The sequence below is a fragment of the Chaetodon trifascialis genome, chromosome 22, assembly GCF_039877785.1.
Source record: "Chaetodon trifascialis isolate fChaTrf1 chromosome 22, fChaTrf1.hap1, whole genome shotgun sequence".
Lineage (NCBI taxonomy): Eukaryota > Metazoa > Chordata > Actinopteri > Chaetodontiformes > Chaetodontidae > Chaetodon > Chaetodon trifascialis.
The window spans coordinates 12234722-12261703 of record NC_092077.1 but is presented as its reverse complement, the minus strand read 5'-3'; the positions used below and the strand labels follow the sequence as shown (position 1 = coordinate 12261703).

General features: G+C 44.1%; 3 protein-coding genes across 15 annotated transcripts in view; all 3 read left to right on the top strand.

The window, feature by feature from the left end:
• The window catches only part of LOC139350551 (ninjurin-2-like), a 30436-nt gene extending 23507 nt beyond the window's left edge, over positions 1-6929 (top strand). The window contains exons 2-6 of one of the 6 annotated variants that reach the window (XR_011603528.1): positions 3014-3150; positions 3675-3754; positions 4012-4212; positions 4547-4750; positions 5740-6398. Coding sequence is in view for 5 of the 6 variants with exons in the window: in XM_070992020.1 (XP_070848121.1) it covers positions 3014-3150; positions 3675-3754; positions 4547-4716 (387 nt within the window). In the remaining variant the exon portion in view is untranslated. Of the gene's footprint in view, positions 1-3013; positions 3151-3674; positions 3755-4011; positions 4213-4546; positions 4751-5739; positions 6399-6665 lie in introns of those variants that run through there. The other 5 variants (XM_070992023.1, XM_070992020.1, XM_070992024.1 and 2 more) reach the window with 5 other exon arrangements.
• An 870-nt stretch (positions 6930-7799) lies between these two features.
• On the top strand, positions 7800-12204 carry LOC139350538 (E3 ubiquitin-protein ligase TRIM21-like). 2 transcript variants are annotated; one of them, XM_070991997.1, is made up of 2 exons: positions 7800-7883; positions 9432-12204. In XM_070991997.1, the coding sequence occupies exon 2, from the start codon at positions 9434-9436 to the stop codon at positions 11258-11260; it is 1827 nt and encodes a 608-aa protein (XP_070848098.1). In that variant the 5' UTR covers positions 7800-7883; positions 9432-9433; the 3' UTR covers positions 11261-12204. The 2 variants fall into 2 exon arrangements, with proteins under 2 accessions (XP_070848098.1, XP_070848099.1); XM_070991998.1 differs by having other exon boundaries at positions 7822-7877; positions 9432-11284.
• A 1604-nt stretch (positions 12205-13808) lies between these two features.
• LOC139350863 (ELKS/Rab6-interacting/CAST family member 1-like) overlaps positions 13809-26982 on the top strand; it is a 115446-nt gene continuing 102272 nt past the window's right edge. For 4 of the 7 annotated variants that reach the window (XR_011603549.1, XR_011603548.1, XM_070992507.1 and 1 more), the window contains exons 1-4: positions 13809-14065; positions 22624-23479; positions 24172-24249; positions 24428-24583. Coding sequence is in view for 4 of the 7 variants with exons in the window: in XM_070992507.1 (XP_070848608.1) it covers positions 22982-23479; positions 24172-24249; positions 24428-24583 (732 nt within the window). In the remaining 3 variants the exon portion in view is untranslated. The remainder of the gene's footprint in view (positions 14066-22623; positions 23480-24171; positions 24250-24427; positions 24584-26982) is intronic. The other 3 variants (XR_011603547.1, XM_070992503.1, XM_070992504.1) reach the window with 2 other exon arrangements.

Here is a 26982-nt window from a genome sequence, read left to right as displayed (position 1 = left end):
GAAAAACACACACAGGCCATGGTACATGTGTTCATAGTGTTTTGACAGTCCTACAGTTCTAGGAATTGCTTCATACTTTCTTGGAGATTAATTCAGCCTGGATCAAACTGTACTGCAGCCCAAGCCGTATGGGGGATGAAATCAAGATTTCCAGGACCAAAAATGTATCTCATGTGCAGTGGTTTGATGGGGGTCACAGCATCGGGACAGGTGAATTGTCATCCACAGACAGATGATCGATAGATTTTAAATTAAAAGCCCTGGGATTAGTAAACATTTGGATAAACCGCGTGCTGCAGGTTATCTGAAAGTACCGCAAAAAAAACATACTTTTCCTCTTACGCAGAGCGCCAGTTTGTTTTGGTTTGGTTTGTAGCGCTCAAAGATTTCCAAAACCTACATCCAGAAATGTCAACATGGACGTCTCGTTCCAGAAATCACGGCACAGTTATGATAAGGCGTAGACCTCATATGAATAATGTCTGCGAGAACCATTCGTTACCAAAGTGCACCTGCCAAATCGCTGTCTCCACACCACAGAATGAAGTCTGCTAGCAGTTATGGGCAAGAGGGAAGTGGATGTAAACACACTGGCTGAGCTGCACAGCAGTCTTGTGGTGCTATTGGTTATGGCTGATGGTTAGCTACATACAAGTTTGCAAAAGCTAACATTGTCAAGGTATAAGGAGAAAACCAAAGCAAATGATGTCAGCCCGCTAGGATACTGTGCTTCCTTGTATGCACATACAGCAGCTGAAAGCACAGCGCAGCGTCAACTGTTAAGGGTTCAAAGGAGCAAGCTCTTGTAAACTGTCATCCAAACACTTCTAGAGGAATGGTGTTTACATCTGTTTTGAGCGGGCACATTCAAAGGAGAGCCTACAGATAAGAATAGCATGTCATGCCCCTCCATGTCTCCTACAGATGCACAAGATAACCTTTAGCTTCTGTGTTATAACCTTTCTGCCAGAAAGCCTTTCAACCACATGGTTAGCGTCTTGAAACTGTCGCAGTTTGGTTAGGGTTAGGCACCAAAACTACTTGGTTAAGTTTGTTAAAACATCATGTCTTGAGCTAAAATAAGTATGCGTACGTATGTGCCATGAGTTAAAATAAGTCAGTGCTGACCTTTTGTGTCCCTGATGTCTTTACATGACACTTTGCGCTGAGTGCCCGCGGTTGCCACAGATTGGTTTATCCTGGAGTTAGCTGAAAGCATCTCATGACGATGCTGAAGTGGACCCATCTGTATTTGGCGCAGAGGACATCCTGTCCAATGTGCTGTGTGAAGTGGCCGTTTTTGTCAGATGGTTACAAAGATTGTTGGATTCTGACGAGGGAGTTTCAGACGCTGTTTGATGCTCGAAGCATTTGTGCCACGGCCATACCATCCGTCACATTCACAGTGACTATGCTCAAAAAGCATGCTTGAGGCTATTTTGCTGCACAATATACCAGTTAAACTCATCACAGCTAAGACTTGAGTTTCAGGATGCTATTATTTTTGTCATTTTTGAGCATCAAAAGTAGCAAAGTTTGCTTGATTTCCAGACTAAGTTGTTCATGTTGAAAACACAATGTAGAAATTTCCTTTTATTGAGTGTGAGGCGGCAGTGAAACAGCAGGACACTGGAATATATAACACAGCACCGGGCGACACGCACAGAGGAGCCGCAGTGTTGAACAATCACCGTGCATGTACAGTGTCAAAGTTCTGTTTACTTTGGAGCAGTGCAGCACATGACAGCAGAGTGAGGTCATAAAGCACAATGCTTCCCTGGTGTGCACATGATTGGCTTCATATATGAGATCTATGTCTTCCTTAAACACATCTCTGTTTCTGTGCAGCCTGCACTGATTCAAACTACACTGACAGAGCGTCGGGTAAAAGGATCCATTTGTGGACAGAATGCTTTAATCTATAGTGCAGCGTTAAGTAATCCAATATGTGCATGTGCGGCGTATGAACTGTAGCAGAAAAATAATTAGATGTAGGAAATGGTAGTCTGACACATGCTGTGAGTAATACATAAGGCCTGTAATGATGTTAAAGGTTTTCCTCTCCCTGCACACAACTGCCTTTCCCGTGATAGCCCTTTAACACGCAAACACATGCACACACGCACACACAGCCGAGTTCAGAAGTCTGTCATGCGCAACAGAGTGCAGCTCTTTATCATTCTAAAAACAACTGCTTCCAACCGCTGGAAAATCAGCTGCAGTTGGGGCTCCCATGACTAATAACAAGCCCGCCAAAATAAAAGCTTATCTAATCCCTGCTGGAATACATGGAGTGGATCCTGAGACTTCATTTGGTGTGATATATAAAAAAAAAAAAAAAAAAACAGTTAAAATGCTGTATGATGTTGTAATGATACAAGTTTGATTTATCTTTTGATAAATTGCAAAAAGCATCACAGGAAATCATTTTGGATCTTGACTCTTGATAATCACATTTCTGGCTCGGATTTGGTTGCTAGAATAAACAAATGAAATGAACATACTTCATTGTATCAGACAGACTGCGCTTTCTTTTCCCCTGCCAGCATCCTGTGGCGGTATCTTGATCATTGCTGCCCTCTCCTGGTCAGTTTTATCCAACCTCAGCAGAATAACTTGCAGATCAACGCTGTACATTGCACTCCAGAAGCTTCTCCATTCAAACATTTTCTTTCTCTTCTGTCTGTCTTTTCTCTGTGTCTCTTCTTCTGTGTCTCTCTCGTCTTCCTTGTTGCCCTCTGTCTCTTTGTCCTCCGTCTCCTGCTGTTCAAAGTGCAGTGCGGGGTCATCTTGCAGCTGCGGTGACAGCCTGGTCTCTGTGGGATGTCACAGAGTTGCAGTGGCAGAGCTTTGGACAGCCTCCATGTGGATGGCACTTTACAGAGATAGGGATGCTGATTATCTTGATATCTTATCATCTGGGGACCGCACAGATCCACAGTCTGCAGCACTGAGCTTAAAGCACGGGTGCAAAGGGCAGGCCGGATCTTAAATGTGCATCTCTCTTTTTCAGGGAGGTTCGGCCTCTAATCTGAACATGAACCTGTACGCCACGAAGAAGACAGTATCCGAGGGCATGTTGGACATCGCCCTGTTCCTGGCTAACATCACACACATGAAGACCGTCATCGAACAGGGAGCTGGATACAGGTACACCCAGCTCAAATAGAAGTACACTTTAGTGTATTAGAAAAATAATTCAAGTGTAGAAAAGTTATTACAAGCACACTTTTTTAAAAAGAACTAATTAACAGTATCAAAGTGTACTTATGAAAAGTGCACTTATTTTCAAGTCCACGATCAGCCTCTTTAATTAAAGTGTACTTTGTTTTCACTTCATTTTAAGTACATTTAAGCATATTTCCAACACGCTGGTGATATAATACAATTTTCCTGCAAGTGTGTTTTGATTTTTTTGAAGTTTCAGTACACTTGAAGTTTGCACAAAGTTGTTGACTCAAGTATCTCTCAGTATGTGTGTCTGCAAATTCAGCTAAAAGCACAAAGAGCTTTTTAGTTGAAAGGAAGCTCTCGATGAACGTCTGGCTCCATGAAATGATCACAGAGTTTTATCAGAGTTCAAGCTCCTGAACTGTCACATTCACTTTTGGCTCAATCAGCTTTCAGTGACATAAATGTTGAAGTTATATTACTCTTTTCTCTCTCTTCCTCAGGTACTACATTGCTGTCCTGACACTCATCTCCTTCTCCCTGGCGCTCCAGATCGTGGCTGGAGTCCTGATCATCATCATCGGTGAGCCACCTTGCAGCATCAGCCGTCCTCCCTTGGAGATCCATCCTCCATGTTTTTAACCAATCACATTAACACACTAATACACTGACACACTGGTTTGTCATGCAGGCAGTGCAGGTTGAAGTCCAGTCACTTTCTGGTCTATTTTTTTATTTTTATTTTTAGCCAAATATATTCACATGAGAAAAGTTTTGGTGTAGTTTGTTATTTTTGTTTTGTTGTTATTGTGGGTGTGTGTGTGTGTGTGCTGCTTGCAGCTCGGCGGGACATCAACGAAGAGACCAACCAGAAGCGCCTGGACAGCCTGAACAACACCATAACCGTCCTTATCTTCCTCATCTTCGTCACCAACATCTTCATCTCCGTCTTCGGGATGGAGCGCACCGGCCTCTTTGCCAGGATGCATTTCTGACTCTCTGACGGAGGAAATGACTCTGATATGTGGCTATTTTTGGAAAGTAGGGAAAGATTTTGACACATTCAACATAGGACCAGACTCTACACACACACACACACACACACACATACACACACACACACACAGAGAACTTATTCTGACTTATTGTTCTACTTAAAGTACTAATCAACTACACTATTACTGCACTCTGATGCCTGTATTTGATTTTATTCAGTATGAATGGACTGGGCCAAAGGACCAACTGGATGTGTGTGTGTGTGTGTGTGTGTGTGTGTGTGTGTGTGTGTGTGTGTGTGTGTGTGTGTGTGTGCGTGTGCGTGTGTGTGTGTGTGTGCGCGCGTGTGCTTGCTTTCTTGTTGTCTGTGTGCGTGCAGCTCGTTTTGAGCTGACCCTCCTCCCCTCTTGGCAGCGGCTGTTAAACTTCCTCAACAATCTGACCACAGGCATCATCTTCCTCACCCTCATCGTCAACATCATCAAAGCCGCCTTCGGCACACAGCGCAGCTGCTTCCTGCGATGGCTGCTCCAGCGTTTCATTCTGTGAAAAAACCCTTAGCAGCTACACTCACACACTGTGTGTACGTTCATGTGTGGAAAGATGCTTTGTGTAGAATTTGTGTCTGAAAGGCTGTTATTCTTGATGCTGCCACCAGATGGCGCCAAAACACAGACATTTGAAATCCATCACACACATTCATGCGCAGCTGCTAAGCAGTGCTCAACATTACTGTAATATGAAAACATGAAACAAAATCCACCTACAAGCATCTCTAAAGTTCACTAATTAACAGAGATAGAGGTCAGTTCACAGTCTTTTTTAGCTTAGCTAAGCTAACCGGCAGCTAGCTCCATCTTCTTTCTTACGTACACTCATGAAAGTGATCAATCTAGTTTAATTCTTGGTGAGAAAACATGTTGCTCAAAGTTTTTAACTATTCCTTTAAGATGCTGCTCTTGTACTGGCCGCCTGATACCAGCTTCACAAAAACTCCAGCTGTATTGAAATGAATGAGAAAACCTCCAAATATTTTTTTTAAATATGAAGCACATCTCTGTTTCTACAAGCCATTTGACCTTTTCTAATAAACTGACTCCTTACAACAAAGATTTAGCTCATGTTTAAACATTTTCAGCTTGCAAGGACATTTCTTCACCTCTATTTACACAAGCTAGAACAAATTTTTGTCTGTTTGGTCCAGTTGTCATTGCATTGACTTAATATGTGCCACCTCTAAAATGCGTCCAGCCTGAAATCACCTTAAAAGAAAAGTGTATGGGCCTCATACACTCACCAAAACAAACAAAATAGTTCAAAATGTCACTCCAGAAAAGCACAAAACAGACACAATGTCCACATTGTCATAGTCTATAAGATCTCATGAGGGAGGAGGCTGGAGGGCGAGTGACTGAACTATGCTGCTGTTTGTTTGTATGGGGTCAGTGTGAGTGTATGAACGTGTGAGTATGCATGCCTTAACTGCATGTGTGCATATGGGTGGATGTGTTTGAAACGTTTGAAACTGTGTGTTTGTGTGTCTGTCCGTGTGTGTGTGTGTGTGTGTTGTAGCCCGCAGGGATCTGAACGTGGTGTCCAATCAGAAACGACTCGACTACCTGAACAACCTCGCTACAGGCGTCATCTTCGTCACCACAGTGGTTAACTTCTTCGTCAGCTTCTTCGGCTCCAAGAGGACTGGTTTCTTCCGCTGGCTGCTGGCTCGACTCCACTTCTGACACACACACACAACATGCAACGCTGCAACATGCATGCACACACCACTCACACACCATCTGCACAAGTATTTCATCTGCACACACATACACACGTTGACTTAAAGTTGAAATTCAGTTAAAATGAGTGTGCACCTGTACAATTCACACATCACACCTGGTTTATTATTCAGGCTTTAAAAAGTGACTCACGCTGTAATCCAACTAAAATGTTTTCACTTTAATCCACTGAATATCTGTAAATGTGCATTATTTTATTTGCTGCAATAACATGTTTGTGCAAAAATTCGCATGTGCTCCGTGATGTGTATTTCAACCTGTTCTACACTTATTTTATATATCATTTATTTTAAAACTTGTTTGACATAGAAAAAAAGATTCTGAGGTTCAATACCAGACAAAAAAAAAACAGGGTAATATAAACAAGAGACATCCCTTTAATATGTTTGAACACATTGTCCTACAGAAAGATGAATAAATGTAGTGATTTAACAGAAGCCTCTACTGTGCTTGTTTTTTTGTGTGCGTGTATTTTTGTTTGTTTTTTGTTGCTGATGAGCGAAATGTGGACATGAAGTGTAGTGTGTGTGTGTGTGTGTGTGTGTGTGTGTGTGTGTGTGTGTGTGTAAGGTGAATCAAAGCGTAGAGCATCCTGTCAAACTAGAAGCACCTCTCAGTGTGTGTAGTTTGAACCCTCTCTCTATCTCTACTGTGTGTGTGTGTCTGTGTGTGTCTCTCTGTGTGTGTGGGTGGGTGTCACAGGCCGCCGGAACCTGAATAACAGCGCCTTACAGAACCGCCTGGATTACCTGAACAACGTAACGACCATCATAGTCTTCATCACCACAGTCCTCAACCTCTTCATCAGTACATTCGGCATGCAGCGCACTGGACACTTCCCATGGCTGATGATGCGCATTCACTGACGCGCACACACACTTCTGCAAGCTCACAACATGCATACATACTCACTCACTCACTCACAGTGGAGTCTTAACATTGGATGTCTGTTTTAACTGTACAGCCAACAGAGCTCTTGTGCATGTCTTACATGTTAATACTACCTTATTTTATAGTTGTTGTTATTATTATTATTATTATTATTAATAATAATAATAATAATAATAATAATAATAATAATAATAATAATAATAATAATAATAATAATAATAATAATAATAATGCTTTCCTCTCAGTTTATTCTTTGAGGGCACCTCATTTGCTTTTGAAACAAATACGCATATGGCGCAATGTGATGATTCTTATACAACACTGACATCTAGCGACCGAGATTCGTAACAGCACCCCTCATCTAACAGCTGGTAACCACAGCAAACAAAACCAACAAATAAAGCACAAGTTTAAAAACTGAGCATGTATTATTGTTATGATTTTGAATGTTTGGGGCTTTATCAACACTACAGTAAGTTGGTCGTAGGAATAGCAGTAAAGACATGCTTGTTTAAGGAATGGGAAGCTGATTCAGGAGAAAACTTTATATTGGTGTGGAGGATTTCCTGCCTGCCTGGACTGTGGTGCTGCAGAGTGAGACCTACAGTTGTTAAAAACTATGACTTTCATATTCACAGAAACGCAGCTTGGAGCTTTTTTAGCATTAAAAAGATGAATGATACCAGCTTTTTAAGACAACTGACAAACTATGAAAGAAAAATAAAGCCTTAATTAAGAGAGAAAATGCCCTAAAAAAAAAAAAAAAAAAAAAAGATCAGTTTGGAAAATGTGCCAATTATCGGTGGATTAAATTATTTTTTTTACATGAGAAGAAAAACTGTGAGGGAAATGCGCAATGCTGCAAAAGTCAGATTTAGCAACTTTTTCCAGGGAGAGGAGGAGGAGGAAGGAGGAGAGGAAGGGAAGGATCATGTGTCCCATAGAAGAAATGAAAGCGGGCGCATGAAAGGGAACTTCTCTCCAGCGTCAGGTTGGACAGACCGCACACACACACCTCGGCAGGTAAAGGTAAAGCGCTCTGATTCCTGTTTGTGATCTGACTGAAACGTGCGCAGACATTTCCTGTTTGATTTTAATGAGAGCAGGGTGGCTCACAGGAAGCTCTTAGCCAACAGTCTGAGCTTCAATATGACCTAACAGCCTGTGAAATATATGATAATAACGATCGGATCATTATAGACGAAGCCGCTATCAGTCATCCCGGTGCTGAACTACCTGGACTTCGCTCTCCTGTGTTTCCCGTTTTGCGTCAGATCGACTGCTGAGACATTTCCTGATTTTAGTGCTTATTTCTCTTTTACTCGCACTTATAATGTGTTTGCTGCTGAGCTCCAGTGTTTTCTTGGGGGGAAACAACCATCGGTGCAAGTTACCGATCAAACTGGGAGTGTTGGTAAGTCTGTGAGTCAAGTCTATTTATACACTGTGAGCTTCTTTTCTTTGCTCTTTATATGCCAAACAATCCACCCTGAGAGACTCATGAGGGCCTCCTCCCATGCACAGTGAAAGTACTAATTCCACACTGTGAAAGTACTCACCTACAAGTACGCTTCCTGCATTCAAAACTTTACTTAAGTAAAAGTATTACCAACTAAATTTACTGAAAAATGCAATCTACAGCAATGCATCATATTCTGTAAGATCAAATAAGTTTTCACTGGACAGAAAGAGTGTGGAAATTTGTAATACATAAAGTAACTAGTAGCTAAAGCTGTCAGACACATGTAGTGAAGTAAAGAGTATGTTTGCGTAAAGTGCGTAAGAAACACTGAAGTAAAGTACCTTGAAATTTGCCAGTGCCAGTTAAATCTGAGTGACCGCAGCCATTACAGCCGGTGATTTTCCACAGGAAATTCTGCCCGTGTTACTGTTTTCATCAGTGAAAAGTGGAGAGCCTGGAAAGATGAACTCACTCTGATGGTATTGTTGGACGAAATGTTATCCGAGGACACGGTCTGATGTTCACGCTGCAGACGCAAGTGGCCCAAATCCGATTTAGTTATTTACTTGCTTATGCAATTCACATCTGTTTGTTCACAACAGTGTGAATAGCACAAATCACATGGACCCTCATCTTTCCACTGTCGTACGTGGGCCTAAATCAGATTTTTTGCAACACATCCTCAGTCTAAACAGCCAAATGGGAACGACTTTTATGACTTTTACGCATTTTGCCAGGAGACTCTTGTGCAAACGCGCTGACAGATATTAAAATTAGCTCCTAACATTCTGAAATTTTGTGTGAAATCTGTTTCCAAATCCACACACACCTCCATACAGAAGTAGCAGTCACTTCTCCAGCCACCATAGGTTCATATGGAAAGGGAAGGGTGAGGTGACAGGCTCACCATGACATCGCACACACTGGACCTTTAATGCAGTGTCTCTCCTCTGCACAGCCTTGCGTTGCTTTCTTGCTCGGACCCTCATATAATTATGTTAGGTGATATTTTGGCGAAAAAAAGGTGCCGTTGGAAATAAGAAACCACTAAATTTAAACATTTTTAGGCCTTGAAATGGAAAATCATAATCATCAAATCCTCTCCTCTCGTCTAGACATGGCCTCAGCCAACAGCCTCCCATGTGAAGAGCAGCTCCTGTGTTCAATCTGTCTGGGTGTGTTCTCTGAGCCTGTCTCCACTCCGTGTGGACACAACTACTGCAAGACTTGTATCACAGGGTACTGGGCCAGCAGTGACCTGGCACAGTGTCCCCTCTGCAAGGAGAAGTTCAGACAAAGGCCGCAGCTCCAGGTCAACACAGGCTTCAGAGACATGGTGGAGCATTTAAACAGCATGAGGGTGAGGGGTGAAGACGACGTCCTTCCCAAACCGGGGGACGTGCCTTGTGACATCTGTCTCGGGCCGAAGCTCAAGGCCCAGAAGACGTGCCTGGTGTGTTTGGCGTCATACTGTCAGCCCCACCTGGAGCCTCACCAGAGGGTCACGAGCCTTAAGAAGCACCAGCTGATTGACCCTGTGTCAAACCTGGAGGACAGGGTGTGTAAGAAGCACGACAAGATGTTCGAGCTCTTCTGTCAGGTGGACGGGGTGTGTGTTTGTTTCATGTGCTTGAAGGACGACCACGTGACGCATGAAGCCGTCCCACTAGAGCACGAGTTCAGGGAGAGGAAGGCCCGGCTGCTCAGCGCGACATCCGAGATAACGATGATGGAAAACACCAAATCCAGGAGTATTAAGGAAATCAGACGCTCAGCTGAACAGAGCAAGAAGGAGTCAGAGAAAGAGATAGCAGACATTGCTGAGGTCTTCGCCGCGCTTGTGGTCTCTCTGCAAAGAAGCCAGGCTGAGCTGGTCGAGCTGATCCGGGAGAAGCAGAGAGCGGCAGAGAAGCAGGCTGAGGATCAGGTGACACAGCTGGAGCAAGAAGTCGCTGCGTTGAGACGGAAAAGATCCAAAATGGAGCAGCTCTTACAAACAGAGGACCACCTCCGCCTCCTGCGGAGCTGTCCGTCTCTCTGCTCTCCTGCACGCACTGGTGACCTCTTTGACCCTCTGTCCGGCTCCGCCCCTCCATTCACGTTAGACCTCTCTGACATCAGTCCACAGAGTTACGTGGGGCTGGTGAAGAAAGCAGTGGCTCAGATGGAGAAGACGCTCAGCAATGAGATGGAGATGCTCATCCATGAGGTCAGGCTGTCTGACGGCTGCGAGGCCGTTACGCAACCAGATGCAGCCGAAAAGCTAATGACAGACGAGTTTATTAAAGAGGGCTGGTGTCTGCCTCAGGACAAGCTGATGATGATCCAGCGGTGCAATGCGGTGGATGTAACTATGGACGCCTACACAGCCAATTCCAGACTCATGGTGTCTGCGGATGGGAAGCAACTGAGATTTGGCGACGGCCGGCTGTTTTTTCCCGCTTTGTTTGGGAGAAGATTCATACGTGAACCCTTAGTCCTTGGGAAAGATGGTTTTTCCTCAGGCAGGTTCTACTATGAGGTTCAGGTCAGTGGGAGTCAAAGCTGTATCTTGGGGGTGGTCAAAGAGTCCATTAACATGGAGATGTTTGGCTGTCCTACCCCTCAGACGGGAGGCTGGACGATTGTTAAAATGTACAACCAGTTTGAATGGCAATATTTTGCTCACAGCTCTCCCCTGAACTTGACGCACTGGCCCCAGACAGTCGGCGTGTTTGTTGACTATGAGAAGGGAGAGGTCTCCTTCTATGATGTGGACGCCAGGACTCTGATCTACTCGTACACAGGATGTACCTTCAATGAGACCACACCAATGCTGAAAGCTTTCCTCTATTCTATGACTGGCACTTCCTTGAGCAGCAGACCAAAGCTCTACCCTATTTTTGGTATCTATGGAGATTTAAACGACACACTCGTTATCACTTCTGTGGCCCGCACAACTTAAGGTGTCACACACATCAGGCGAAATGAGTGTGTCGCTTCTCATTACAGATTTCTCATTTCATATTTCTGTTAGAATTTGGGCAAACACATTATTGGAATATATAGCGAAGTATATTTCTTGCAGCACACATGGAAAAAGGAAGCTAAAAATCAGTCTAACGTCTGTATTCTTAATTTTAATGCTTCTGTTTTTCCAGACACATTGCAAAAAAAGACTTCCTGACTAAATTGACTTCAAATCAGTAAAGGTGGAAGTTACAGACATCATGCATTACCCAAGTCTGTCCAGGAGATGGCGCCATTGTTTAATCAGAGTTCTGGTCTGCTACTTCCATGGGCAATGGCATCATTGGGACCCAATTACACCTTCAAAAATGTTTATGATGCACTGATTTCTGAGGCTTATGCAAAACCAAACTAAATATCTTTTGGTTTTGAAATGCTGGTCCAACAAAACAAGTAAATTAAGCGAGTTAATTTGTGCTTTACAGCATTTTTCTGCCTGTCATCTTATAGACCAAACAAGAAAATAATCAGCAGATTAATCAATATTGAAAACAATGTTTCGTCACAGCTCTAATAGTTTTACCACTGAGCTCAAAGCTGGCCTTACATAGTCTGTGGGGATGCACAAAATGTGCATTTGACATTACTGCACACCAGCTTTTTCTGACCTTATGCTTAGCATCAATAACCTTGTTCATCAGTAAGTTCTTTGAATGTTAGTGTACAGTTATGAGCATACAGTATGATATGTGCCACTCTATGTTCTGATCACTTTGTGTGAAGACCACTGAATCCATGGTTTGTAAAGGCCAAGCCATATCTAGCATGCTTGGCCAAAACGTATCGGACAAATGAGCTTCAAAAGCAGGTGTTTGTTTTGTACTGTGTGCACTATGTAACTGATATGTATTATACTGCCTAATAAAAAGGGTATTTCTTAAAAACTAACTCCTCAGATCTTTGTTTTTTTTTCATATTTCCTCAGGTTGCATTGATGGAGTTCTGTTGGAGGGGTGTGTGTTTTGTTATGATTAGAAAAGTTGGGCCCTTTTAGTCTTTCTTTACACTGATGAAGTGAACAAAAGCCATTAGTAAAAGTTTTCAGAAGGGAGCGCTGGTCCACCGCTCCTGGAGTGTTTCTCTCAAGGGAAACTTTAGCTAGCAGACTATTTATACCTCAGCTGTCTGACTGCCTGGCGCCCTGGGAACTGGGACACTGTGCATGAGTGTGTGTATGTGTGTGTGTGCGTGTGTGTGTTGGTCATTGTCAAGTTGGAAAAATTTCTTTAGGATGATGTGTAATCATGTGTGTGCGCGAGAGAAAAAGAGACCTGGGAGGCCAGGTTGACCAGCAATGAAATATGCCACACTCGCTATAGTCTGATAGTGTATGTAGGTCATTCACTCATCAAACACACTGACTGTGAAATGTCAACATGAGATGGGTCCAAAGTATGAATACAGAGAGAGATGAGAGGCCTCTTTTGTAAGAGTGAGGAAACTAAATATTTTAATGATGAGAAATTAAAGTTACCGAATGTGATAGAAGTTTGTGGCTCAAGGCTATGACATTTCTACACTTACAGGATATTTTATTGAACTAATCGGTACAGCTATAGCTGATGCCCACAGCTGACACAGCGTCACTGTTCTAGGACTCCCAGTTTGAATCTAACCCTGGTCATCATCTCCTCTCAGTGGCCATGTCACATCAAAACAGAATAACAGCACTCTCAAATCCATCATCTGATGAAATCAAGAAAGATCAATCGCTTGGGATCGGGAATATTAGAAGACAGAGACTGACAGTGCTCTCATGGAGAGAAGAAAAGTCAGTATGACAAAAATCTGTCTGTCTCTGATTATCTGTCACTATTACTGGTTTTCACTATTTTTATAACCACTGTTACTTTACAAAGACAGATTTTACACACAAGAGATACAGTGAGTTTATAGACTAAAGAGCATTTCAGTAGTTAAAAATCAATATATACTTCAACTAGCTACAGCAATAACATGCTGTTTAAAGATTAATATGAGAGGAATAGTATTCCAATAATATAGTATGTGACAGCCACAGGTGCCATTTTTCTGCACTGATTGATTATTCTTTTGATGCTTTAATTTACATTTTTAAATAATATGTACTTTAAATACGTGTAATGGAGTATTTTTTTATACCGTTACTGCTTTTATGTGTGGTTTGAGGATTTGAACGTTGCATCCACCGATGAAAGCTAATCAATAATTTAATATGAGCTGCGAACTTTTGTTTTACAGGAGGTGAAAATAAAGTTGTTGTTTTTTGTCTTTTTTTATATAAAATATGACAAAATGATAAACGGATTATATGTTGCAGTAACGTTAATATGAAGAATTCAAAAATTAAAAGCATTTAAAAACGATTTAATCTCGATTTTAGTCATTACGGATTATCATGCACGCGACTCATGAGGGGAGAAGCGGGAGGAGGAGGGGGCGGGGTACGTCTCGGGGGCGCGCGCTCCACCGCTCCACCGTCGTGACGTCACGGGAGCGCCCGAGCAGTCGGGGAAGCCACCAGTGGAGAAGCTGGCACAGACGGGAAGGAGGGAAAGATAGACAGGGGAGATAGACAGGAGGCAGGGAGACAGACACAAGGAAGCCCCGAAAGAGAGCACTTCACCTCGGCTGACCGTCTGTTGCGTTACGAAACACCACCCAGAGGTTCAGCGGCGACAGAATCACAGAAGACGGGATGTGACTGGCCTTTTCTCGGCTTATTTCACAACCGAGGGACAGCAACGTAAACACAGCCGCAGTGAGTACTGGAACTTAGCTGGCAGTCTGGAGTGTGTGCGTCCACACGCATGTATGTTTTATGACCCGGGCCTGACGTTACGTGCGTGTTGGCCACTTCTCGGTCAGCCTGTCCGTGTTTGAGTGACTCTGAATAAAAGGGAGCAGCAACACAATTAAAATTTGATGGCTGCGCTGAGGTGCAGCGGTTCTCAGGTCAGCTGTGAGACCTTACAGTAGGGCTCCTCCGCCGGAGGGGAGGCAGGAGACGGTTTGGCCAGACTGTCGTGATGTTTTTGCCGGCGACAAAACGACAATAGGAGCGCGTTTAGCGAGGCTTCCTCTCGCGTTGTCCAGCCAGAGGCTTTCTCCCGGAATAACAGGCTAATAACACTCATCTCCGTACCTCTAAATGCGATTATCAATCTGTTCCCAGTGTTGCAGACGGCAGAAGTGCTGCTGACAGCATTGTAGTTCCTCAAAGCCACATAATTGCTATTACCTTCCTATTATATTGTTTTACAGCGCCAGTTTAGTGATGTATTGTAATTTATAGTGGTCTAATCTCCTGTGGTATCACTCATATTCCCCGAGGGACTTGAAGTGTGCCTGCGAGTCAATATTAAGTTCAATTTCTTGCCATAATGGGGACTTTTTCTCTGTCAGTCTCCATTAAATTCTCCAAACTGGTTGTTTGTGCGCTGAGCACTTTCCAGACAGCTTCTCTAAAATGTTTCTGATGCTGCCATAGTTGCACAGGACTGTCAACAGCCATGTTTATCCAGCTGACAGACGAGATCAACATGTGTAAGAGTGAGTACCAACATCTGTGCAACCTAAATCAATGCAAGCAAAACACGCATGATATGTGATCGTGTTGATGAAGGAGGGGAGGTGAAATCTGCTGCGTGTGTTTTGCAGTGACCCGGGGGGGGTGGCTCGAGGAGGGGACGCAGTGATTTCCTCCATGTTCCGCCCACAGCTGTGTTTCTTTGCACCGCCTCTCCTCCGGGAACACTGCTGCTGAGCTGCTTCCTTCCACTGAGCTTATTGTTAACGCTGGACATTTTTAAATGTCCAGGCTCTGCACACCTCAGGGCGGTCCGGGTACATGCAGTCATTTCCAAAACTCGGCCCGTTGTCACATCCCTCTGAACTTGTGCTTCTTAATGAACCTTTACGCAGCCTGACTGCCTTCTGACTCCTCTGTCTCCAGGCTCTACATCAAAGGTAGAAAACTTTTGCCTCGAGGGCTCAACGCTTTGCAACAACATGAGGAACTTAGCCTGACAAAGACAGTTAGGTCTTTCATATCACATCCCAGAACTCGCTTTTATCATAAGACCTTTGCCGGGGGTGGGATTTATTCCCATCACCTCAGATAGATGGATAGATAGACTTTCAGGGGGTGTTTGGGTCACCTTCTCAACTCCCTTCATCTTTATTTAACTTGGCAAATTGACTGTACGAGCACATTCCTCTTTACAGGACAAGCCTGAGGGAGTTCCACTCTCACTTTCTCTTCCATTAACTACTACACACTCCCGAATTAGTTGTGCGCTTCCCTGCCTGTGTGTTAATTGTCGAGTCTCAACGGTACATTCTCCGTGTTTGTTACGTAGGCAGCGGCCGAGATTAGAAAAGTGTGTGTTTGCATGTGCATGACATCCATGTACACTTTGTGCATCGGTGTGTTTATGCGCATGGGTGTGTGTGAGTCACAGTGTGTGTGCGTGAAGGTCTGATTGTGTGCTTTTTTTGTTTGCCCAGCCTGCATCTCGGATTAATTTCCTGTGGCACACAATAGACTGGAGCTGATGCTATCTGTCCCTTATCAGTGTTTGCTTTCCAGTGTCTGAACCATATTATATATCTTATCGCTGATAGGACTGGTAGCACAGAGTTAAGTTACAAGTAGCACAGTCACTGCAGTGAGCCAAAATCTGTATCTTGCCCAGACATCTTCTGCCTAATATTTTCTCCCAAATGTAATTGGGCTACTCAGTTAATTGAAAAAAAAAGCTCCTTTGCAGTTTTGGCTATTCCAGTATACTGTGAGCAGGATTAATTGATTTTTATCTTTGCAAGAAAGGTGTTACACGGCGTCTTAAAAAACTATCTGAACCACGATAAATTGATTTTTTGTGGCTTTATTTTTGTCTCTCGATAAATTTCCACATAAATCCTGTAGAAAATGTATCGCAATTCAGTTAAAAAGGCATAAATCAGCACAAACCTGCCATTGTGATGTCATCAATATCATGCCCCAGCATGGAGACAATGTCCTGTGTCTGTACTGTATGTGGAACCAAGCCAAACCACTAATGATCCGTTACTTAAAACCAAACGGCAGCACTGCATGAGCTATGCACAGCAGAGCTACATGAATCCTAGTAAGCCCAAATACATCATGAAGTGGTGAGAAACTGCACTGGGTTAGGGTTAGGGTTGGATGTGACAGTTAAAATCATACTTTCAAACTTAAGAATAAAAGCTGTTTATCACATTTTGTACAGCTTTTTTAAAGACAGCTCCAGAGGTCTCTAAAGTTGGTTTGGAGAGGTGGAAACAGGTGAACACACACCGTCTGAGGAGTGATTGTACAAATTAATTGACATGATGGAAAATATGTTTGCTGAGCATGCACACGTCATTCAAGATCGGGAAGTGAAGCCTTTTATTTGCATTTCATAGGGTGCTACACATATTTATTAAGGGTGCAAACAACACACTTAAAGCAGGAAGTAATGCGCTTGCAGTCACTTTCTTTGCAACTTCATGTGTGTCACTTTTCTTCTGAATATTTCCCAATTTATGCTATAAATATATTAAATTATTGCTAATTTAACATGGTAACTACTGCTGGAGGTGTTAAGGATTTCACACAAATGAGATGAACTTGATTAACGGTTACATCACGGTAATCACATCTCATATAAAACTTAGATCTCACATTTTTTCTTTAATGAAATACATGACAGACGGAGGACAAGTCCTTGTCTCTGTTACGTCTCCGCTGTAAGGATTAAGCACCTTGATAAATGTGTCTTATTGCTCACACTCAGAGACAGACAGAGTAGGTGGGGAACGAGCGCGGCCCTCCCCTTCAGCGGGGCTGTCGAGTTGACTCTCAGTGAGATGTGTAACCCCAGACAGCACCAGCGAGTCCTTTCCAGCCACATCATATCACAACCAGCCTGACAGGAACAGAGAGTAATGGAGAATAATAATATTCAGGATGAGTATAATGTGTTTTCATGAGCCCCGATCCCAAGGCGAGAGACGAACTTTGTCAAATTCGGCTCCCACGCTGAAACACCAGCCGGCTAAGTATAGGGTGAGTGGGGTATGTGAGTGTGTGTGTGTGTGTGTGTGTGTGTGTGTGTGTGTGTGTGTGTGTGTGTGTGTGTGTGTGTGTGTGTGTGTGTGTGTGTGTGTGTTTTACATTGTGCAGTGTGACAGATGGATGTGGGGTTGTCACATAAATAGAACATGGTGAACACCTTCAGGAATGCTGATGGAGAAAGAGGCAGCGAGAGGAAGTGAAAGCATCACAGAGACACAGAGGGAAAGGAGGGCTGCTGGGAAAATGGGGAGTAAACAGGTGTAAATATTTTAATCAGACATCCTCCTCTCTCATACATTAAATAACTAAAAACTTCCCCATCACGTCTGCCTTCTCTATCATGAACTTTTTGTTCCATTGAAGGTGATGCTAATTTAAAGCCACTGTAATCAGTATTTTCATGTTGGCACATGACTGCCTGTATGTGGAAGGTGTTTGCTTGTAGCGATGAACCCATAGACAATCAAGCTTTTCTGTTTTGTTTCACTTGCAGCATTACAGCCAGGTGCAGCAGCAGCAGCAGCAGCAGCAGCTAGCCCCACTGTAAGCTAAATGTCACCAAACAGCACAATGACAATGTGAGCAACAAGGTGGTGAACAAAGTGGAGCACTTAGCAGCTAAATAATCAGGTATTTTCCTCAGGGACTACAAACAGAGCTGCAAGGAAGGTGCCCTTAATTCAGCTTAATCAGAGAGTAGTGAGTTGCCTCTTTATCTGCAGCTATGTTGGGAAAATTACAACAAATGTGAAGTCTCTGCTGTGCTGGCACAGACTGGTTTTCTGCACAAGTACAAGTACAGTACTTGGCATTCAACCACCGAGACTTTGTTGGTAGCCTACTGTGATATTCTAGGATTTTATGAGGTCTAAGACAACACTGAGTGTGTGGAGGAAAGATGAGACGTGCAGACTGGCTGTTAGGAACAGTGCAGGGAGACAGAGGATGAAACGCAGGGCGTTGTGTTTACTGCTGTTTCCTGTACAGTGTTTTGTGGACAGAAAGGGGGCGAGGTTATTTCGGTTCTCAGGTTCACTCCGGGACCTGTTTCAGGATCTTTTCCAGCGTTATTGTGGTTGTGGTAGAGCAATTTGAGGTTGGATATTTACAGTACAGCATGTGATAAAAGGCAGCTAAACTGTAATTGCAGTTATAGATGCCCCAGTCAGATTCTGGCAATATACAATTGACATTTTTGGCAAATTTTGGTAATATAGAGGCAGGTTTGACAAAACACCTTGGACTCTGGAGAACGATTAATAGAGAAAATAACCTGTAGGTTAATTATAATGAAAATAAAGGTGAGTTGCAGCAGTGGATGTGACCACAACTGCTGTAACATATTTTACTAGGGCATCATATTCACAGTGACACATCAGATAACACTGCAAAGCAAACACAAGCTTGAATTTGGCAAAAAATGCCCCAAAACGTAATTTCCACTTACTCAGCTCTTACTCAGGGCTTTCACTTGCAGCAAACTCCGTCTGCTGATGAAGACTACTGTTTCCAAGGTGAAGAATGAACTTTCATGAACTCAGTCTTTAACAGATGTTTCGTGAGGCTGCACCACATTGCGTTTTCACATTGGTGTGAAGGGGCAGGAGGGGCGGTGAGCCTGCTGACAGATGGGTCTTGGACAGTCATATGCTCGTGTTTTCCTGCCCTCATGATGCCAACTGCGTCAGAGGTGTGTTTGTGTGCTTGTTTCCAGTGGTATTTCTGCATTTATTGTTTCTTCATTTCAAAAGAAATTCAGTTGAGAGAGTGGATTCATTAAATCGTTTGCCGCAGACAGTGGGAGGCTCATGTGAAATTATAAGCCAGAGGTTATTATTTTCATCTGACTCTCAGTGCTGCTTGCTGTCCCTCACCCTCAGCCCTCCCAGAGTCGCAGAAATAAATCGCCGACCTGCGAGACACACTGGTGGTTTATTCATGTGACCCTTAGACTTGAACTGTGGAAAACACAACCCGCTGTGTGTTGTGGTTTCCATGAGGTCCTCAACCCAATGAAAATAAAAACAAGTGTGTTTACTCATGTGATAGACTGATGATCTGTCCTGGGTGTACAGTACCTCCCCTTGCCCAATGCATGCTGGGAGAGGTTCCAACTCCATGCAACCCTAACCAAGATAAGCAGAAGTGGAAGCCTTTGTGTATGCTGTTACCCAGGGAAAAATAGAGTTATACCTAAATTGTGGTGCTTTGGTTGTTGATACCCTACAGTGTGACAGTGGCAGCCTTCTGGTCACAGAGAAGAGCTTGAAAATATGAGTGGGGGATGTGATTGATTCTACAAGCAAGCACAGATGCCTCTGAGCAATGCTCTTAACCCTCAGTGCACTCAAGACGTGCGAGCAGAGGCAGGCCACGGCTGAAAAAGAGCCAATGTGTTCAATAAACGTGTAGATAACAGCTGAAAAAGATGCAAAGCGTGCTCAACTTTTTTTTTTGCATCAAAAGGAGAATTGGGACGTGAGCATATACATTATCTACAGGTCAGCAGGTCCAGAGGGGAGGAGGAGGGAAGCCCTGAACACACACACACACAATCTCTGCAGTCTCATATTGGCCTCAAGTGAAGCACTAGGTATGTGTGTGTGCTGTAGGTGACACGATCGCCCACGGCCACTGAGCTGCACGCCTGCTCGTTTGTGAGTGTGTCGCCTCTGTCTGAGCCCGTCTGACTCGTTTGTGTGTGGATTGATATCTCAGCGTCGATCTGCAGCGCACACGTGCACACAGCTTTTGCTCTGTGCACGTGTGTTTGTGTAAGAGCATACTGTATATCAGTGTGTGGGTGTGTGTCTGTGCTCAAGGCAGGGTCCTGGCCCGTTTCTGTCCAGGTGTGTGTTTTTGGCTGGAGGGGAGACGGAGCAGATGTCTTCTTTTTAGTGTGTGTGGCTGTAAATGACTGGTTGTCAGTAACGTCTCCCCGGCCAGAGATCTGTGCCTAAGATAGAGCACTGCAGGGCTGCTGGAGGCCTGAGTCTGGACCCAGAGTCTGGGTCGACCAATGGGCAGCACAGTTAATCAGACGTGAAATCGAATGTTAACTTTTGTAGTGGGCAGCTTGCAAGAGGCCAGATAAGATTGGGAATTGGTGAGATTTCACTGATACCTAATAATACTAATACTACTAATGTTACTGTAGCACAGGAGTTTCTGGAGTTAAAGCCCATGTTGCGTAGAAGAACGCATATTGCTTCGTTTCCATCCTGACATATCATTTAAAAGACATTACAACGAGCGCTGTCGTCATCTCTCTTCATGAAAGGAAGCCACGCTTTGGATTGTTTCTTCCTCTCCGCCATGACTCCAGCAGCGTAGAAACATCAACTGTCAGAAAAACACGCCGGCATCAATAAAAGGAACCGATAAGCTCAGAGTCCTATGGATCAGAAAATTTGGAACCAGTTCTCATCCTGAGCTGCACGTAGAGGGGAAGATATTTCAACTACTCAACAAGAGATGTGTGGCATCCCTGCCATACTTTACAAGCAAAGTACTGATTTAAAGCCCCAACAGCTTAAATTCCATCATCACTAACATTACAGACAGACAGCAGTAAGCAGTTTTAAAGTCAGAGCCACAGCATGTACAATAAATACCCGACGGTCAATATTTCTGCACTCGAAGAATAATCACGTGTTAAAGACCCGAGAAAAAATATAGTAGTTTTCCTTCTTGTGTGTGCTGATTTATGAAGCAGTTTGGTTCACTTCAGGCCAGTGTAATAAGAGGAGAGTGTGGATCAGATGGCCGATGTGTGTGTGTCCAATGGGTCTTGTGTCAACTGACCTGAGGATGGCACGGCAGTCTCCACGGATACCCACATGGCCGAATGATGACTGTTGACCAGCTGGCCATCTGTCTTCATCAGATGCAGTATCTGACTCCAGAGGAAACACCTGAAGTTGGATGTATTTTAGTATTTAGTTGATCACGCAGACGAATTCTTCTAATGGTGGGTAGTTCAGGGGGCCTGGGGAATCAGAGGAGCCTCTGAGACAGGACAATGATTACACCTTTAAATTGAGTTCACAGAAGAGCATGATGAGACTGACATCTTTTGTTATTTTTACACTGTTAATTACAAGGTTTCTTTGACCCGATTGAGTTAATCAGTTTTACTATTGAAGTTATTTCTTTCATTCAACATACACACACTATTACCAAGCTGTGAAAGCATGACAAAACACTATTTCATGGTGTTTCGGCTGTATTTGAAACGTAGCAGTTTATATGTTTGGCATATCCATCCAATTATTAATGGAGCCCATAAAATGTCTATCCAGTGCGACTCCTCTATGATTAACAGGAATGGGGCAGATGAGCATTTTTCAGTTTTTATGTTTTCTTCCCACATTATTATTGCAGAATGAAGAGGATTAATAACAAGATTTAACTGACTGAATTAAAAAAAAGGGGGATTATTCTATTTTAGTACATGTGATTCATCCAGCAGGAAAGCGAATTATTCGCCCGTATGAATATTAAATCAGCTGACTGAATGCTATGCGCTGTCACCCAGTTTATTGCGGCTGTAACTTTGATGTGATGACCAGAGGGGTTAGACACAGTGTGATCTTAAGGTGTAGTAGGTGGACAAAGCAGCCTGTGTTATCACATGAACCGACACATCGCGTGGTGCTTGCGCCTGCGGTGGAGCTGGTGGATTAAGCAACAGCTTTCTGGCTGCGTGGACTGAGTGTGTCGGCCGTGCACATCCTTCACTTACTGTGTGTGTGTCAGTGAAGCGACAGAAAGAGGAGTTTCGGGCATCTTTGATGAGCTACTGCACAGGATGGGAGGGATGGAAAGCAGCAAAATACACGACCATCACTTTCCACCAGCTTTCATTTTTGTTTTATGTCTGTTTTTTAATGCTGCTCAGTTGTAAATCGTAAATCGTGATGATGAGCGATGTGACTCCAGGGAAGGGAGCGTCAGCCTCGACAAATATTGGATGGATCACCATGAGATTGTACAGCGTCCAGAGGATGATATGATTAATTGATTACTTCAGATGATTTTCTGTTGAGCACCTACTGGATCGCTTGGCTACTCTTTTGGTCTGACAGCAGTGCATGAAGGGATGCGGCCAATCTGCTGCTCAAAACTAGGTTAATCAACCCGGTAAAAAGGTCCAGTGTATTCTCATCTTAAATGCAGTTTATTTTTGCTCCACTGATCACTAAGTCCTCATCTCTTTCTCCCTTTCTTTCTAGGTGATCCCATCATCCCTCGCCGTGTGGATTAATCCCTTTATCTAAAGGGATGCCCTATTGATCACTGCTTTCTAACAAAGCCCATTGATTGCAGCGAGGGTGCTGGAAAGGCCTTGGTCACAGCTATGTCACTGCAGCAGGATATTTCAAGTCACAAAGGACTACAGTAGAAGACTGACGGGAGTTTCAGCTGCTATATTAAGATTTTTTTTTCGTTGGGACGTCCGTCTTTCGTTTGCTGCTTTCACTGATCTGAGTTTCTGCGTTATTTTGAGCATGCATTTTTGATTCGCTTGATTTATTCATCTGAACCACACACCCTTTCGTCTCTGCAGTACACACACCATAGTCTCTCACCATGTACGGTAGCTCCCGTTCCATCTCAAAGCTGGATGTGGTTGGATCCAATGGTAACGGGTCAGTGTCTGGGAGCCCCGGCCGCTCCCCGCGTCTCCCTCGCTCCCCGCGCCTTGGACACCGGCGAAACAGCAGCAGCAGCTCCGCCGGCGGACTCACAGGGTCCGGTAAAACCTTGTCCATGGAGAACATTCAGTCTCTAAACGCTGCCTACGCTACGGGTGGTCCGATGTACTTCGCTGACACAGCTGAAGACCCTGTCGGCATTGGGAGCCTGGGCAGCGGGCTGAACCCGTCACTGCCCAAAAACACCATGACCCTTGGCAGAGCCGGGGCCAGGGTCCCCTATGGGGTCAGGGCGGTCGTCATGGGGAGCAGTCCTAATATAAACACTGGAGGAGGAGGGGGAGCGGTCCTGCCCAGCGATGCCATAGCATTTGGAGGGGAGATGCAAAACCAGCCTTCACAGGCGGCTACTGTGCCGCACTCCATGAGACAGGTGAGGCGTCGCAGAAGCATCAGCAAGAACAAGCCAGGAGTGATAAATGAGTAAACAATATGATGAGTACGATAATTTAACATTATCGCACATCGGAAGTATTGATGTTGCACAGTCAGCACGTGTCGAAGTTTGTTCTGTTTGTCTTCTGTCACCTTTGCACTTTGCAGTCAAAGTGAATGAATGGTGCCCTTCGATGCACGAGGGGAGGCGGGTGGCTCTTGGTGTTGAGGCTCAGTGCAGATTCAAAGGTTAAGATTTTCTTCTGAAGAGATGCTTCAGCTCAATAAAGTGAGAGCTGTGTGGGTATTCATACAGGGAGCTTAAATAGACTAAGGTTTGCCCTCCCACCCCCTCTGCACCATGAGTCATAACCTGAAAACTCCAACTTATTTCCCTCCTTCCTCACCCATACCTCCCTCCTCCACTTATACTTCATGCTTAACCACTCTCTAAAGCTCTGCTCCTGTATGTCACCTTCATGCACTGTTTGTTTTATTTATTTGGACAACGTTAATGTTTTTATGGGAGCTTTTTCTCATTAATAGTGAAGTTAGTGCTATATGAAGGAATTTAGTATCCAAACTAATCTTGAGAGAATGACCTGTTATTAAATATTCTGTTGGTATAAATCATAAATATGCTTGTTGCTGGTGTCTGATGTCTTAAACTTATACTGTGTGTGTTATCAGGTGAGAGATGGTGCGATGTCCGACCTGCAGACGCAGTTAAGAGAAGTGCTGAGAGAGAACGAGCTACTGCGCAGAGACGTAAGCAATCCTTTCATTTTACACTTTAGATTTTGACTATGAGGACAAACTAAATGCCAGTAAATTGAATCAGTAATATCAGGAGGAAACTGATCAGTGATAGAGGATTTCCAAAGTCCAAATCAATACAAGTAAACTTTTCTGAGAGTCCCAGCAGTTGATGTTGATTTTCTTTTAGCTGGAGGCGAAAGAGTCCAAGCTGAGCTCCTCCATGAACTCCATTAAGACCTTCTGGAGTCCAGAGCTGAAGAAAGAGCGGGCGCTGAGGAAGGACGAGGCTGCGAAGATGGCCGTGTGGAAGGAACAGTACCGAGTGGTGCAGGAGGAAACCCAGGTAGGAAAAATGCATCGGTGTGTGCGACTGTGTGTCTTTCTATAACTGGACTGTCTTGTTGCTCAGACACGGAGGATCAATACATCGACAACAAATGTCCCGACCACGGCTGAGTTCCTTTCATTGTCGCTAGCTAAGGAAAGTCATGAAATCCAAATCAGAAAACCACCTTTAGACAAACCCTGTTGCTTTTTCCTCTGGATTGTCATCTACCAGCTGTGATACAGTTGTTCTGCTCAGTTCTGTGTGGGCTGGCACAAATGGGAGCACACCCTGATAAATTTGTGTCCCGCTCTGGTGGATTTGTCTCGCTGCTGTGAAAACGGCCTTGAAGACGGGTAAGCAGATGAAGCGGGCTGCCTGGTAGGGGGACTCCCAGCTGTCTGTTGGTTCAGAAGCCATCTGGATGAGACGGAGGCACAGCTAGTCTGGCGGCAGGCCGGAGTATTATACAAGAGATGACTTGCACTCATCGCATGCTCGCAGTCACTTGCTGCCTCGCTGTGACTCATTTCACACGCTGTCATCTCCAAACCGGTGCAGGAAGTGCTCACATTTATTCTCAATTTAAGAGAATTTACATTTTGGTTATCCGGTCCGCTCTTATTTCTACGCATGTGTGTGTGTATGTGTGTGTTTGAGTGAGGTCAGGCTGTGAAATTGCATCAGCAGATATTAAATCACTCTTTAAGACAATTTACAGCTAGTTTGGTGTGTGTGTGTGTGTGTGTGTGCATGTACAGGAGGCCTGTGTGTGTGTGTATCCATAAATCTGACTGTGAAAGTGTGTGTTGCGTGTGCACACTTATTCAAATTGATGCCATGTGTGCGGGAACAAAGAAACAGATGATAAGATGATAAATCTGTCATGTATTTGACCTCCTGCCACCACTAGAAAAAGCGTCAGTTGACACTTAAACACACTTTCCTCTTTGGGTATATGTGTGTGTGTGTGTGTGTGTGTGTGCTGTTCCAGCCAGTGAACACACATGTTGAGACATGTATGAATATTTTCTGATCTCTAATGTCGGGAAATAATGTGACACACACGCTCTCTTTTTAATCTCTTTCGCTTTCATTCCCTTTCTTTCCTCCAGACAAATCACACCCTTTTAACCGAAGGCGTCCTTTTCATTTCCTGCTCTCATTATCCCGTCACTTTCCTTCTCTTCACTTCTTCTCCCCTCGCTCCCTTTCTCCCTTTTTTTTCCTCTCTCCTCTTGCTCATTCCCCTTCTCCTCTTCTATTTCTGTCATCACATGGTGAGTCAGCTCTCGCTTTCCTCCCTCCCTCCTACTTTCCCTCCTCTCTCCCTCTGTCTTTGGCATCATCTTCGTGTTAGAAATCGAATTAACTTACCTCCCAGCACAGACGCACACACATGCACGCTGTGTCACGCCCCTGCTGAGGAATGCACATCTCATCTCCACCCTCCGTCCTTCCTTCCTCCCTCCCTCCTCCTCTCCTCCACACTTCCTCACTTACTCACCTCCTCCCTCAAACACGGCCCACTATCTTCACCTCTCTTCCGCCCGCCTCTCTCTTTATCTCCTCCTCTCCTCCTGTCTGCGCTCCCTCTGCATCAGTCCTTTCCTATCATATTCTCACAGTGTGTCACCGTAGATCCAAAACCAGTATGACAGACATTCCCAGTCTCATGTTTGTACTTGTACAGATTTTTGAAAGCAACATCTAATAAGTGACACTGTGAAAGACATTGTCACACTCATGGTAAATGTCTGGTTGTGATCAATATATTAATATTTTGTCTGGAAATAGTCAGCAATTATTACACCAACTGATCTTTTATTCATTTAAGTAATTGATTAAACATTTGCTGGTTCCAGCACTGAAAAGCAGAGTTTTTCCTAACCCTAACCCCCTTGCAACCATAAATATAAACCCAATATTCACTCTATTCAGCTCTATTTTGGTCTCCACCAACTTCTGTGAGGCTCCTCAGGTGTTAAATATGTCTGTAATGTTCACCAGCAGGCTGCTAACTTTGTGTTTCTGCCATTTGGTGCCGGCCAGGAAGCTTATAGTGGATTTATCAGCTTTTTTGTTGGAAACACCAGTTTGAAAATGATACCAAGAGAGTTTTAAGAGTGAACCGAAACAGCAAAGTTGTCAGCAGGGAAAGTGAAACCATCCATCCATTGTCTATACCCGACTATCCCTTTTTGGGGTTGCGGGGGGCTGGAGCTGTCAATGGAAGAGAACCGGTCGCAGCCGATCACAGGGCAACATATACAGACATACCATTCATACCAGCTCCTAAGGACAATTTTAGGGTCACCAATTAACCTAATGAGCATGTTTTTGGTCTGTGGGAGGAAGCCGGAGTGCCCGGAGAGAACCCACGCATGCACGGGAAGAACACAGAAACACCCTGCCCG

Coding starts and splice junctions, on each gene's coding strand:
- LOC139350538 (XM_070991997.1), top strand. CDS start 9,434: ATGGCCTCAGCCAACAGCCTCCCATGTGAAGAGCAGCTCCTGTGTTCA.